The following is a 16,587-nucleotide window of genomic DNA, read 5'->3' as shown; positions in this document are numbered from 1 at the left end:
TCATCTCGAAACCAAAATGCAGTTTGTAGAGGAATTCATACTCAATATCTGCAGCTATTCAGTTTTATGCCAAACTGCATTATTGATTTTTAATTGTTTTTTTTTCTTCATTTATTTTGGTATCTTTGGTACGAATTTGTGAAGGGGTCTGGGACAGTCCCATTTCATTTACAGGTGTGAACCCTAGAGGGCTCACACGGGTAAATATTTCCCCATAGAGACGTGTGTTAAAATTCAAATTTAAAAAAATTCTGTAAAATAGCTGGGAGAAATGAGGTGTTTCATTTTCACTAACCTGAATAAAATATGAGATATACCCTTTCATCCATCAAATTTCCAGGGTTGGTTCTTCTGCTCTTATTCTGTCCAAGGGTCCGCAAAGCCAGACTACGAGTTCTTGTCACTCAAAAATCACCTATTTTCTGTACATGCACCCAATCAAATATAGTCCCTTCAAATTCCATGAGAAAAGGTTTCATCTTTCAACCCAAATGCAGTTTGCAGAGGGATACATACTAAATATCTGCAGCTATTCAGTTTTTGCCAAACTGCATTTCTGATGTTTAATTATTTTTGTTCTTCATTTATCTATAGTATCTTTCGTACGATGTTGTGATGCGGTCAGGGATATTTCCAGGTGTGAGCCCAGGAGTCTCTTCATACAGATTGAACGAGAACATCAGTACGTGATACTTTATAGCGAAAGCAAGGTTTCGATAGCAATGATAATGATGATGATAATAATTCTAATTATTATTAACGATGATTGTAATGCTAAAAATATTGATATAGTAATGTTAATAATGTAATGATAACGGTAAGGATAAAACCCCATTGAAGAAGAATAACAATAGTTAGTCAAATGATTTTAGTGATCTCCGTACAAAAAAAAAAAGAAATGCGAGGCTGAGACGTTGTTTATAACCTCTGCTTACACATGCGACAAAATGTATAGAAACCCGTGTCGCACTGCGTAATGTAAAGAGACATAAATCGTGCTAACAGATACGAAAATATTGTTTTCCCTGAGTAACAAGTAAGCAACAATCCGCTCAGTTTCATGTTACTCTTAATTTTATACCAAAAATCGCGATTACTCATCTTTGCGAATGCTCAAGCGAACTCTTCTCGTATTTAACATCAACGCTTCTAAGTGAAGTACTGCTTCATGCCCCCAAATTAAATGGTCAAATTGAAATGAGTTATTAAGAAGCAACACATTTTCCATGAAACAGCAATCTCGGTCAATAGGCACCTACGTTTCCAGGGGCAGATCTGGGTTATTGCTAAAGGGGGGGGGGGGGGGGGGAGATGTCGACTCAATAACAAATCTGTTGCCAAATCGGCTGACAAGAAAAAAAGAAAGAAAAACAAACCCTTGCCATTTTTTAATGCCAGTTCTCCCTACAAATCGGCGTGATGACGTTTTTCTGTGTACATCACATTTTCACTTGATAGCCCCCCCCCCCCCCCCGCCCATAGATTCGCCACTACCACCAGACTACTTTCATTATTCTGCACACCAAATTACGCCTAAGATTAATTGTATTTTTATCTTCTAATCTATAGGTCTATACAACGGTCTATAGGTACTAAAAAATGTTTTCTTCTCATAATGATTATGTGATTATGGAACTGAATTATCTTAATCATTCGGCTGTGACAACTTCACGGGGTATTATAGTGGTTACTAGTAAATCACTTTTAAAGAACAATGAGCTTTATGATAATGATTTTGTGAAAATGGGCGAGCCCCGGAGGCAAACGTGATCGTTCCGTCATCATTTTTTAGTAACTGTTGTTTCATGACATAAGAAACTGCAACATTCCTTAAACTTCCTATCTTATGACTGCCATCGATTAAATATCTTCTTGACAGTAGGCCCTACACTTTTCCATTTTAACGTCAGGTTGAATGATAAGTAAGTGGCCCATAAATTGGATGGGCAACATCTGCATTCTTACTTTCCCTGTTTTTCACACCTACGCATCAGTAGTCAGTGACACGAGGCGAGATGTGATTGGCTACTGTGACGTGGAGGGCGTCATCCTTTCATCAGGGCATAAAAATGGCAGCCTCCTGTAGACAGAAATTGCAGGTGTCGGGGATTCATATCGGTCGTATAGTTACTTTCCTATTATTTTGTCAGCCAATTTTTTCCTACGCTGACACAGATCAAGGTAATACACACGTCTAATGAAGTATTTTGTTTCACGTGTCCGTTAGTAGGAAAATATAATGCTTGCTACGTTGTAAATGATGTAACTGGAATGTCCGGTCCCATTCGTTATAATTCATGTTGTGTTATTCCGGTATCTCAGCCCGTCGCGGCGTAGCCGTAGCCGGCGGCGTGTTTTTTTTAGACGGCACAGATTGGGGAAACTAAAAATCTATCGGGGACCCTATCCCTAAACCTAACCCTAATCCTAATCCTAACCCTAACCATCAAACCCTAACCCTAACCCTAACCCTAACCCTAACCCTAACCCCAACCCTAACCCTAACCCTAACCATAACCAAAAACCCTAACCCAACGTTTTTCCCATAGGTTTAACACGCGCCATGCCCCAATCTGTGCCGTCTTTAAAAAAAACGCTAGCCGGCGTAGGCAGACGCCGACCGGCCGGCGTCGCGGCGGCGCGACGGAGGGTCATGATGCCTAGATAGTGTCATCATGCAGGACCAGGACCAGCGCCGCTATCAAGAGGGGTTTGAAAAGCTATGCAAGAAAATGTTACACAACTTGAAGCTATTTCATATTCACAAGTAGAACTTATTTACTCTTGATTTTGTTAACTGATATCAAATAATCAAAGACATTCTATTTCTAATGTACATAACATAGATCTAACGTCAGAAGAATTATAACGACGTCACGTTTCTGTTTATATGCGGTACTTTTGGTAGAAAACGTGTGCATGTACAATAGACTGACGTGCACATCTATCTAAAAATGTAGGGTACTTCCACTCGGACAGGAACATATACTGAACACACAAGTAACAGGTATGAAACGGGCGGATCCAGGAATTCCACCTTTGCAAAAGGGGGTGCATGCACCCCCCCATTTTTTTCTTTTTATTTAATTTGTTTTAACCAAAAATAAAAGAGGAGGTGGTGCGCCCCCCTCCTCCCCCCCCCCCCCCCCCCCCCCCGATCCGCCACTGTGGAAGCAAACAAAAAATGAATTGTCTGCTGACTTTTGATACAGTGTATGGAAGACAGCTCCTTATCAGATTATCATTTTTTTTGTTGTTGTTGTTTTTTCACAAAGAGTGTTCATGTGTTAAATGATACCAGTGGCCTGAGTGAGTGTGATACTTTTGCACTTCTCGATTAGCAGATTTCTATGCCAAGAAGAACACAGGAATCAGGTTGAAGATTACATTATGAGAGAAGAATATCTCACTAGCATGTTGCATTGTATCATAACCACGGAATAGTAAATGAGTAAGAAAGAAAGAAAGAAAGAAAGAGAAGAGGCTGGAAGAGATGCACATTGCCCAACTTTAAGTCTTGACAGAAGTAGTTGACAAATAAATGGACTGAATGCCTATCACTCATTCTTTCTGGCAGATGAGAAGTGGAAACCCTACCTGGACCTAATTAAGGAGGCAACTGCAAACTATGAGGACTGCTCAACAGAAGACTGTCTGTGTCACGAAGGGTACATCTATAATTTTTGTAAAAATTCATATTATAGTGATAGTGCCTCTTGAAACATTCTTCTTTTTTTTCTGAAAAGTTTTTCTCTACCACTTCATGTGATCATAATTTCTTGATAATAGAGAATTTGTTCTTCAGATTTACTTTGTGTTCCAGTTTTGTTTAAGACATTTTTATTTCACAAGCATCAAATGAATTCTTTGTGCCAAAATCTGCTCAAGTCAAATTGACATTTGGAAACATATCTAGTGTTTGTGAAAACTAGAAATGATTTGCCAAAATGGATGACTGTAGCAATGCTGTACTCATAAGGAGAGTTCATTCGGGAAATTATCCCATCTGTTTGTGGTTTAGGTAAAAAAAAAAACATTTCTACATGTTTATGCAGAATCATAATCACAGAGTTTCTGTATACTCTGTGAATGAAAACATTATAGATGAAGGAATTAAAAGAAGACCAATTTAGCTAGAGCCCCAATATATTAGTTACTAGTTATTACAGGAAGAAATGTGTACCGGTAATTAGCATCTATATTCCACAATTAGCTATTCAAAACAAATAATCGATAGTGCATTTTTTTTTTCAAATATATTCTCAACAATATCACTTTATGAGGCTATAAATATTGAAAGGAAGTGATGCATGTACATATGACAGAAATATTATCACCTCTTAATGCGAAATCATTGAATTGATCCAAATTTGAATCAGTTAGCCAAGTAGGAATGAAATATGGTGAAGAGAGAAATTGGCATGTCATCCCAGTAACTGAAGAACAACCATGTCTTCAAATATACAAACTTGTAAATTATCGACAAGAGTCCAAATTTAGTGGCATCAGTGGAATCACTCTGCACATTCTTGCCATTGACTGTGTACTAGTAACCAGTTCAAGCCTGTTTTGACTATTTTCACAGGGTATTAAAGAATGACCTGTCAGTCTGGGAAGACCGTGGAGGTATTACCAAGGAGCTGGTGGAGAAAGCCGAGGCGAGAGGGACGCTGTATCAAATCATCAACCACAGGCTTTACAGGGCGGAGAAATGCATGTTTCCAGCAAGGTGAGCCCCAAAGCAATCTCAGATACTGTAAAACCAGAAGCATCGCAGCATGAAACTTTCGCGAATGGATACCGACAGCCTGTTTCGCAGCATGAAACTTTCATGAATCGCCACTGACATTCAGTGCATTGTGTAGACGACCATTTTCAGGAATCTGGTTTTGCAGTAGCAGGTTGACATGACATTCATATAACCTCATTGAAGGTGTGACAGGGTGTATTTTACTCAACCACTGACTCTTTGATAAATCCTGCATGATATTTGGCACCAATAAAATGACTTGTCTCTACTGGCACATCATATGATACACTACCATGATGAAAGAGCAATGACACACCAGCACAAAACAAGGAGCTGAAATTTATCAACAAGTGACAAGGATGCAAAGGTAATGACCAGCTTGAGCATCATTAGATCTACCAAAAAATCCCCGCTGTGTGTAGATTGAGACAGGTTTCTTGAGCAATTCAACAATTGATCCTTGACTACCACAGGTGCAGCGGAGTAGAGCACTTCATCCTCAAGATCATCAAGAAGCTGCCAGACATGGAGTTTGTGATGAATGTCCGAGACTGGCCGCAGAGTCCAAAGTATTCAGAACCAATGCCTGTGTTGTCTTTTAGCAAGGTGAGAACATGTACATTGTCATGGTGATAATCTCTGTGCTGTTTCATGTAGGGACTTCATTGTAGAATAAGCTCTAAGCTTTAAACTGATATATAACTTGTAAAAATTGGACCATAAAAACCCATTCAAAAAGTGATTGAAATATTAAGAGAGTTAGGAGGTGCAGTTTCATAGGAAATGAAAAATAGAAGGTATAAAGATTATGGTCACTTGTGCGCGTTGCGCAGCAGTATCAATGAAAACATCTTCTATTTTACAGTAAAAGCAGTGCCCCCCCCAAAAAAAATAAAAAATAAAAAATAAAATAAAATATATATATATATATATATATATATATATATATATGGTCCAGAAAAACTGTTAAGACATGTATCTCTAATTTGGTTTGCTTTTAATTTTGACAGTAGCTAGAAAAAAGATTGCTCTCCCAGGTAAGATAAACTTTAACAATTTGAGTCAGCCAACCACATGACATATTTTCGTCCATTACAGAGAATCCTTATCTACAACTTTTTGTGGGTTTTGAGCTGGGCAGTCACAAAGCCAGATACTACTGTGACCGTCTCGTAGCTTCCCACTATTGTCATGGTTGTTGCTAGTGTTGTGCTGCACATTCTTAGTAGGCTCATCATTCAGCAGGGCATAACTAGATTTCAATTGCAAGGAACCATGCTAAATTTGTGTTCAGCATGAAAGCAGGTATCATCAAACAGAGAAAAAGCATCAAACCCAATAGACTGATTCTGTGTGTCCTTAAATCTTGTGTACAATGAATATTCCTTTGTGAATATGCTGAATGATATACATGGTCCTAAAAATGTTTATTACATATTATTATTAAATTTCTTTATTAAGATCATGCATTTAAAACATAGGTCCATAGAGAAGGGTTTGATTTTATTTGTTCATCATGATTGACAATGTCATTCACTCCCTACTAATGTATAGGTTGAAGCCCAGCACTATGACATTATGTACCCTGCCTGGACGTTCTGGGAGGGGGGTCCAGCTGTATGGCCAATCTTTCCCACCGGTCTTGGGAGGTGGGATCTCTTCAGGAAATCACTAGACAAGTGAGTATGGCACTCTTTGAACGGATTGAAAAAATCAATGCTTGTTTAGGCACTGGTAAAGCTGTTTTTAGTATATTTTTTTTTTTTGTGTGTGTGTATGTGTATATTCATCCATTTGGTAGCAGTGATTATGCATCCTGGGTGATTTTGTAACTTAACTCAGAATTGATATGATTACACCTGTAAGTCAACAATTGTGATGCCAGATCTTGGACGATTGAACATATTGATGAAATGACTCTAATGAGAACTGTAGAGCTTTTAATTGGAGATGCATTATATATATTTCTGTTATCATTTTGCAATTTACAGGGAATCAGAGAAATTTCCATGGGAGGAAAAAGAAGACAAGGCATTCTTCAGAGGATCCAGGTGAGATGCATGACAAGATTGTTTCAGATATATGATCTCATGCAAAGTGCCTTCTACCACAGAATAATCCCCACCCTGAATTCACATTTATCCTAAAATTTACTTCCATATACCTGTTGCTTTTGGAGGCAATGCTGTGAGCAGTCACAGTCCTCTGTTCATATTTCTGTATTTTTATTGTTATTACTATCATTATCATGATTATTTAGAGCATTGTTACATAAATTAATGTGCTTCAGAGGTCCCCTGTATCATTCTGCTGGCAATGGAGAGGATTTTTAATTATACATTGTTTTCAGTATTTAGTGAGACTTGATTAAGTATTGATATGCCATATGATTTATTTCAAATCATGAGCAATGTTGATATCTACTCGTATTCATTAATGAAATGATTGTCTTCATCAGGACAAGCGCCGAGCGAGACCCACTTGTCCTGTTGTCCAGGGACAACCCGGAGCTGGTTGATGCGAGTTATACCAAGAACCAGGCATGGAAGTCTGATGCAGTGAGTACCCTCCAGCTCTTTGAATGTCAGCACACATAGTTTTCCTTAACTTGTCACAATCAGTATAAATGTTTCAGTAATTTGTTCCATCTCAAGTCGAATTAAGTTCATTAGGTCATTAGAGTGAACAGAATGACAAGAGTTGCCCAACAGTGATTGATGATAGTAATGATAATGATACACTGTAAAAGTGGATATTTTCGTACGACTAATTTTTCGCGCTTGGCCGGGTCAGAAGAGTTCCGCGTGTTTTTAATTCCGGGGAATAGAGACATCACGCACAGGAACATATGGCAAGCAAAAATATTTGCATGATTTTATTTTCGCGCTAGGTTCTGGTTGCGCGAAATGCACGAAAATTTCAACACCGCGAAAATTTCCACTTTTACAGTAGACATTTATAACGTGCAACATATCCACTCATGGGTGCTTAAGGCACTCACAGCTAATGTTCATCAGAAATACACAAACTGACAGGCTCACAATCCTTCACTGACAATGATGGTACAATGGGGGAGATTGATACAGGGTGTATGAACAGCTAAGAAATATTGAGATCATTGTCATGTATGAGGAGATGAGTGTGAGACATTTTCAGGAAACACATATAATGGATTATGTAACTCTTATTAGACATGATTAATTGTTCCATTCACTTTTACTTCTCATAGAATAGACCACTTGTATGGCAATTCCTTCACTGTTACAGACGTAAGTCTTAGATTTAAATGGCATTTCATGAAAAAAAAGGATAGTTAGAGAGAATGTTTTTAGACTATTAAAGAAGTTGTTTGTCTGAGGTGCAGTTTATATTTAAATAAGTTCATTAATCTTTTTCTTTTCTCGTTCTCTTCTGCTTACTATTTCTGTCCAGGACACCCTCTACATGCCTCCAGCAAAAGAAGTAACGTTAGAGGAGCACTGCAAATATAGGTGTGCTTCTACTTTTAACTATAGAAATAATCTGTTTTATAGAGTGAACTTACACCAAGTGGATACATCCAACAAAACTTGAAGCTGTTAATGTATGTATTTTGCATTGTCTAACACAAGCCAGAATGTAATGGTTTGTACAATTATCAATGAAAACTTTTTTGAAACTTTTAATCTTAATGATCATGTCTAAGGTAGACGTTGTATTATGACATCTGTACAAGTTATGGGTAAGACAAGAAGTTAGCAAAATGTTGACAAGTGATTGACTGATTTTAGCTTTTGAAAATAAGATTTGTCTCTCAGGCTGACACTCTTTGCTGATATCTTATGACCTATAGTATGGTCTTCAGCATTTATAAAGGACTTTTTTTTTCCATTTTGATAGTTTGCTCAATCAAAGTCATTTGTGACTTTGTAAATTTCATTTCATTTCATTTATTTTCCTTTTGTCAACAAGTTTTACAGTCAGACATGCAATGTAATTGTATGAATACAAAGTAATTTAAAGGGTGTGTACAGTTCTGGTCGAGGTGTAGATTTAGCTTTTAACATTTTGCGAGATATTCAGAAACCACTCTATGAGATGTCAAAGAGAATGCAGTTCTAAGGGGTATCAAAAGTTTATTCGATGAAAATCGGTTTTGAAATGGCTGAGATATCCAAAAACAAGGTGAAACAAAGAGATCCTAATAAAGTTGGGGCATGTCGCCTTTTATTATTGTCCCGCCGAACGAGTTCGAGCAGGGGACTATGAAACGGGCTCCGTACGTGTGTGTGTCCGTGCGTGCGTGCGTCCGTGTGTCCGTCCGTGTGTGCGTCCGTGTGTCCGTCCGTGTGTCCGTCCGTGTGATGAAATCTTCAATTTGCTACTTTTCTGTCATTTATGAGCCAATTTGATTCTGTTTGCTATATGATAGCACTACATGGGAGCTTTGAAACTTCTACACAGAATTTCAGTTGTAACCTTTGACCTTGACCTTTGACCTATATTGTACATTTTGCTACAAAATGCTACTCCTTCGCCATTTCTAACCCGATTTTGATTCCGTTTGCTTTATGTGATGGCACTAGGTGAGGGCTTCAAAACTTCTACGCAGAATTTTGACCTTTGACTTTTTGACCTTTGACCATGATTTTTGACCTATATTGTACATTTTGCTACAAAATGCTACTCCTTCGCCATTTCTAACCCGATTTCGATTCTGTTTGCTTTATGTGATGGCACTAGGTGAGGGCTTCAAAACTTCTACACAGAATTTTGACCTTTGACTTCTTTGACCTTTGACCTTGATCTTTGACCTTTATTGTACATTAGCTACAAAATGCTACTCCTTCGACATTTCTAACCCGATTTCGATTCCGTTTGCTTTATGTGATGGCACTAGGTGAGGGCTTCAAAACTTTTGCACAGAATTTTGACCTTTGACTTCTTTGACCTTTGACCTTGATTTTTGACCTATATTGTACATTGGCTACAAAATGCTACTCCGCCATTTCTAACCCGATTTCGATTCCGTTTGCTTTATGTGATGGCACTAGGTGAGGGCTTCAAAACTTGTACACAGAATTTTGACCTTTGACTTCTTTGACCTTTGACCTTGATTTTTTACCTATATTGTACATTTTGCTACAAAATGCTACTTCCGGCGGGGACATATATTATGCACCGCGTAATTTCTACTTTTCCTTGTTAGCACTTTTTTGGATATCTCAGCCATTTGAAAACCAATTTTCATCAAATAAACGTTGAATCCTTCTTAAAATTACATGCTCTTTCATATTTCATAAGAGGCTTTTCATTATCTCACTTAGGAATGTTCAAAACATGAATCCCTACCTCAACCAGTACTGTACAGTCCCTTTAAATATTTACATCAACACATGAATTGTTATATGATGATTTAACAAACTTTTCACAAAGCCATTTAGAATTTCGGCATTATGCAAGAAACTTTCCCTCTAAATGAATGCGCACTGCCAATTTTTATGGAAGATTTAAACATGCATAAAATTGCTAGCTGTATGAGTGAAAACTGGACTATAGACGATGGCATAATCATTTCCTGACATGCTCGTAATAGGTCAAACTGATGGGATGTTTGCCAATTTCTTTTTATATACATTGTATTCAGTGTCAAAGTTTACTGTATAGTGCAATGGCAGGAAATCAAAATTGTCTTATTGCAAAGTCTGTAAAAGAAATAACTCTGTGTATGACCTCATTGATTACTCTGTTATATCTCTCTCACCCAGGTACCTTTTCAACTTCAGGGGCGTGGCTGCCAGCTTCCGGCTCAAACACCTCTTCCTCTGTCGCTCCCTCGTCTTTCACGTCGGCCACGAGTGGCTGGAGTTTTTCTACCCCGCCCTCAAGCCCTGGGTCCACTACATCCCTGTCAAGCAAGACTTGTCTGACGCAGAGTATGTCCTGTTCACCCTGTGATATGCCTATGTATTATTACATAATGTACTTAGCCATACGTTATAAAGCTTTTTCCAGAATGCTCAACAAATATGGTTTTTTTTATCCTATTTGATTTGCTTTTTCTTCTAAAAAAAGAGCCTACTGTTTTGTAACGAAAAATATGATTTTTTTGTAAAATTTTGTGCAGTGTTTTTAAATGAAATTTCATAAATATATATGTGCCGTTACGTATGGGACCAGAAAAATTTTGTTTTTTTAAACATTTTTTCCAACCTCAAAACTCTCTGAAAGTATTTCATTCTACAACTTGTAACTCACTGTGATGAAAGTCACAACACTCAAGATTATCACAAGTAAGTTTCGTGTCATTAGGCAAAAAGCTCTAATTACAGGTTCTAATTAAAGACAGACATGACGTGTTACGTATGGGACAGTTACGTATGGGACAGTTTGTCCCCCATTCATTTAGTGTGTGAAGAACCATGTTTATGGGTATTTTGCATAATTATTGAAGTAAAATCAGTTGAAACTACTCAAATACTGATCCAGATTGTCAAGGAAACAATATTCCCCAAATATTCACCATCCTAATCATATTCAATCATATTTTTACCTTTTTTATGACCAACCCGAGTATGCATGCCCTTTGTCCCCCATTCGTTTAGTGTGTGGAGAGACATGTTTATGGGTATTTTGCAAAGTAATTAAATTGCAAAATACCCATAAACAAATTTTTGCATAATTATTGCAATTGAATCAGTTGAAACTACTCAAATACTGATCCAGATTGACAAGGGAACAATATTCCCCAAATATTTGCCATCATAATCATATTTAATCATATTCTATATTTTTATGACCGACCTGAGTATGTATGCCCTATTTTTATCAGGATAGTTACTACTGAAAAATTGAATAGTTTAAAGTGTTTACTTCCATTGATGAAGGGCAGTTTGCCATTTCGTTTCAATAAAACACAATTTGACACAAGAAATATTAATTTTATAAATAAGCAATACCTGCTGCGTGGAACCCAAGTGATCGAGTACACATTTGTAGATATGATGTCTGTCTAGCAGTCAGGTCATTGATTCGAGTCACACCTCAGTATGTATACCCATGAATTTTGTCGTGGCTATTATTGAAACCTGAATAAGGACAATTTGTGTATCACTTGCAATTAAAAAAAACATCATTTTACTTTATTTTTTTTTTTAAATATTTATATTACAACCATTTCAAATTGGATCTCCATCACTTAACTTTGAATTCCTCTAGTCTTAGGATTGTATGCTCTTTAGTAATTCATATAATTGGTTTCCAATCATCTCATTTAATGTTGAAAGCTGAATCCCCATTTCTGCAAAAAACTATACCATCCCTTTAATGCTGATTTTTCATTCTGTATTTTGCCATTTTCCCCTCCCCCTTTCTGAAAATTGTTCAGTCAAGTACATGTATTGTTTAAAGTGTCTATAACTCAAAAAGTAGCCACAATGTTGGGATGCTTTCTTCAGGATGATTGACCATTTGTGTACTGAGAGACCTTCCCAGCTAGCTACATGCATTCACATGCATTATGTATGAGGATGTCCCATACGTAACACATTTGTCCCATACGTAACATTATTTCAATGCCTAATAAAAAATATTCCTTTTACTGTTTTTTCTTTTTTCTATGGTATTTAATTTCTCTAAACCATAAATTAGAACTTTCCAAAAGGGCATTAATATAACCTCAGCAATTTCAGAAAAAACCTAAAAAAATGACCTCAATTTGTTACGTATGGGACATCTCATGATAGGACACGAGCTAATTTGCATAATCATTTGCATAATCCCTAAATTTTCATCCCATGTTAAACTATTTGATGAACTTCTTATGTCCACATATTAATCAAATATCATTTGCTTTCCTTTGAATTAATATGAATTTTTATAAATGTCCCATACGTAACGCTGTGTTTCACATTTATGCAAATGAAGCCCTTGAAATTTGCATAAATTTACGTAATATAATTTTTTCCTCCATGGAAATCAAAACTTAAACTCATAAGCTTCAAAATGATACCAAACATGTCAATATTGAGCAAAGATGAAATTTTGCCTTCTGAGGGGACCTTATCTTGGACTTGCCCATATATAATCCACTCTTGCTACAGAGTCTCTTCTTGTTCCCCCCCCCCCCCCCATTATTTATGTGCACTTTGTGAACTTTGGCAATACCATGGATTGAAATGAAATGCAGATTATGTGCTCAGCATTTACATATTGCTGCACAAGGGTCTTACAAAACAAGAGTATACTGTAAAAGTGGACAGTTTTGCGGTGTTGAAATTTTCGTGCATTTCGTGCAACCAGAAACTAGCGCGAAAATAAAAGCACGTGAATATTTTTGCTTGCCATATGTTCCAGTAGTTGACGTCTTTGATTCCGCGGAATGAAAAACACGCAAAACTCTTCTAACCCCGCCGAGCGTGAAAAATTAGTCACGCGAAAGTATCCACTTTAACAGCATAGCATTTGTGTGTGTGTGTGTGTGTGTGTGTTTGTAGCATATTTATTTCTTCTTCTTTTTTTCCAATTTAGATTGGGAAGGAAACAGGCAGTAGGTTGTTGAAACATCCTAGACACCAAAAGTGCAATTTGGCAGTGTACCAGCCAGAAATTAGTCTGGTCAAATATCTCCCTTTTTTTTGTCTTGTTCTTTTTTTGACAGAAAATTAATACAGTTTGCCAAAGCAAACCAGAAAGTAGCCCAAGAAATAGCGGAAAGGTAAGTTATTTGTATCATACCTATGTCCTTGTTGAAATTGTGCTAATTAGGTCCAATCATGGTCAGATGTTTGGCCCTCAGCCAGCAATTAAATGCAAGGAAATCATTTTAAAAACAAAAACCATTATGAAAAATGTTATCTAATCCAATTATTTTTTCATCACGTAAGATCTTTGTTATTGTTGTGAAGAAGTATTTTAATAGTTTACCTTGAACCTTACCCAATTTATGTCCTTTTTATACTCAACAGATGAGATTTAACAATACACACAAAGCTGATTTCTAGACTCAACAGAGTTTCAGGGTAAAAATGTCTTGTTAGATCATTCTCCTGGCATGTTGAAACAGAGTCCCTGTAATGTCCATTAACCCTTTAGCAACTGAAGATTCTGTACATAATGTCCTATGATTCCCTGGAAGGTACAGCAATATTGCTCTCATTTCGAGAATTTTCTAAATTATGTAAAGTAGCTTACTGCATGTTTATTTTTGTTTATTATAAGTTATGTTTATATGAAAGACTATTAAGACATTACATAGGGAATGGTGTGTCACTGAAATAAATCTGACATACTTTTGTTGTGTTTCAACCTCTTTCAAATAATGCCTTTGGATCATGCCTTTAAACAGTCCATTCTCCATAGCCACTGTCACAACATAGTGTTTGTCCATCCATCTCGCAGGGGCCGTGATTTTATCTGGAACCATCTTGACATGGACGACGTGCAGTGCTACTGGAGGAGCCTGCTGAAGAGTTACGCCAAGCTCCAGACATACAAGCCCAAGCGTCGCAAGGACCTCATGGAGATCAGACCCAAAAAGGATGAGTTATAACCACCTGCCCATTTCCACTGAGCACGGACCAACGTAATCATTTACATTTTAGATGTTTTCTCTCTCCCCTCCACCTTCAACTTCCGTGGCTTGCATATGAAGCGTGGTATTTATTTTCGTTTGAATGCAATGACTTTTCCTTTTCCAGTACTTAACAATGTTTTAATGTTCAGCTGCCACAATCAGCAAAGAGATTAAAAAAAAAAAAATCTCTCTTCTTACTGAGAAAATGGTTTGAGATGCTTAATGTATTCATGTATTGGTAAATATGTTGAAGCACTTATGTTATGTGCAGCATTAAGCTGTGATGTGCACGATGTTATCAAATGTGACAGTCAATCAGAAAAAAAAAAAAAAATTGTTACACTGGTCGAGTTGGCATGATGGCAATCAAGTACAAGAGAGATCTGTCTATTATAACTGCCTGGTATTAGATTGACATGTTGCTGTCAAAAAAAAAAAAAACAACCAGGAAAAGAAAAGAAAAAAGAATTCAATTGTAATTCATCTCTGCTTTGCAGATGTGAAGTTTCCAAGCATATGAAAGTGTAAGGATTTCGAGATTGGTCCTAATGCTACCTGTTGGTGCACATGCAACTGTTTGTGGCTAAAAGATGGAGTTATTTTTGTTTTGTTCATGCATGCAGCATATTCTGGTAATGAATTACTGTGTGAGACATTTTAGACTACAGCTAATTACATTCTCATAAAATAAGAAGTAAGTGTAAATTTGAGTTCAGGGTAAGCCTAGCTCAGGTATGGAATGCAAATGAGGGTGACAGGATGTTGATGTTAAGGCTCCACTTTAGCAGATTGGGATTGTTTTAAAAATAGTAACTACTATAAGCAATCGTAACACCATCAACCTTATTTTTGTGAAAAGAAATAGGAAATGCCAACTTTTTATGCCTCTGTAGTCCATACTCAAAAACATTTTTAATTATCAAAGTGTCAAACCTTTTCAACTTCATTAGTAATGCAAGGGCCTGTACGTGTCATTACTCTCTTTAATATATGCCCTTTGACAGCAGCATTCACCATGTAGCGTGCTACTATTGACAGAGTGTTGGCATCTACAGTGTCAACATTCATGAATGTGGGATTGGTTCCAGGTCCTACCATGTCGTGTCAGACTTTGATGACTCTGCGCATTCCATTTCCCGTGGACGGGACCCACAGAACGACAGATTGGTACAGGGCCAATTTTTGATTGAGTGACAGGCGTGCTGACGCTGTCAGTCTCTTTCCTGTCGATTCTCGCACGGTTGTGACAGGAAGCACGGATAATGAATGATGTTGGGATCCACAACAAAGAGAATCTATGCTCGACTTTTTCTCGTAAGTTTTGTTTTACGATACAGAAATTAATCACTGACTGGCCAGTAATGACTGAAAGAAAAAAAAAAAAATCTGCTGGAAGTGAAAATTTCACCTCGGTTTGTTTGCATGTATGTACAGCAAACTTGGGTATGTATCTCCACGTAATTAGAAAAGCAAACGTGCCATAGAAATTCCAAGGACAGTCTTTCAGCATCAAAGATGGATGATACTCTATCCAAATGATGGATAATGATGAAAGATATCATTATGAGCATCAATATTTTTACTTGCATTCACCTGGGCAGCTGGGCTCTCTAGTCTGAAAGTGTTGCGCTCTCAACAGTAGACTTATAGGAATTTCTTTTACCATTTCCTCTTTTTTTTTGGGGGGGGGGGGGGGGGGGGGGGGGTGGGGGAGGGGGAGATGTTGCAAACAGAATTTGGTCTTGTGTGGTATATTTATGACCTTCTAGGACAGTATTGTGGCCACAATATGTCACATTCATGATGCATTAGATCAGCTTCTTACACTACAAGAGGAGAATTCATAAAATCCTGAAAATACTTCCTGCAAAAGGGAGTTTGAGCAGTGAATGAAATCATGGGAATCAGTAGTTAATTGTCATTTTCAGATGGGCTGTGGTAAAAACTGAGAGGACTCGGAGGTAAAGGCTTCTCTATTTGTAGTATGTGCTGACTTGGATTTCAAAAGTTCCTTGAAAGCAACAAAATCTTTGATTCACCGAAGTGCCTTGCTGTTTGATTTCTTTATTTGTCCGTCTTTCTATCTGTCTGTCTATCTATCTATCTATTCATCTATCTGTCTATCCATGTCTGTCTATCAATCTTCCCATCTATTCATCTTTCTGTCTTAGTTTCTTATATAAATCTGATATATTTCTTCTTCCAAAACTGAAAGTCGCCTTGGCTCACAATAGAGAGTTTTATGAATATAACAGAAAGTCATTTTTGCTCAGCAATTTACATG

General features: G+C 37.3%; 1 protein-coding gene across 1 annotated transcript; it reads left to right on the top strand.

Moving 5' to 3' along the window:
• Positions 1–2,069: 2,069 nt before the first annotated feature.
• LOC139719947 (protein O-glucosyltransferase 1-like) lies at positions 2,070–14,380 on the top strand. The gene is made up of 11 exons (XM_071631325.1): positions 2,070–2,181; positions 3,578–3,668; positions 4,586–4,729; positions 5,224–5,356; positions 6,305–6,429; positions 6,742–6,801; positions 7,209–7,308; positions 8,183–8,241; positions 10,498–10,665; positions 13,389–13,445; positions 14,129–14,380. The coding sequence occupies exons 1-11, from the start codon at positions 2,070–2,072 to the stop codon at positions 14,277–14,279; spliced, it is 1,200 nt and encodes a 399-aa protein (XP_071487426.1). The 3' UTR covers positions 14,280–14,380.
• The last annotated feature ends 2,207 nt before the right edge of the window (positions 14,381–16,587 follow it).

Source organism: Diadema antillarum, unplaced genomic scaffold, assembly GCF_040938485.1.
Source record: "Diadema antillarum isolate AM-2024a unplaced genomic scaffold, OU_Dant_1.0 scf00000117, whole genome shotgun sequence".
Taxonomy (NCBI): Eukaryota; Metazoa; Echinodermata; class Echinoidea; order Diadematoida; family Diadematidae; genus Diadema; species Diadema antillarum.
This window is presented reverse-complemented; position numbering and strand designations above follow the sequence as displayed.

Bases quoted from the DNA above. Each gene is read 5' to 3' on its own strand.
- LOC139719947 (XM_071631325.1), top strand. From the start codon at position 2,070: ATGGCAGCCTCCTGTAGACAGAAATTGCAGGTGTCGGGGATTCATATC. The intron at 6,430-6,741 runs GTGAGTATGGCA...TGCAATTTACAG, and splicing joins TTCAGGAAATCACTAGACAA to GGAATCAGAGAAATTTCCAT. The intron at 6,802-7,208 runs GTGAGATGCATG...TGTCTTCATCAG, and splicing joins GCATTCTTCAGAGGATCCAG to GACAAGCGCCGAGCGAGACC.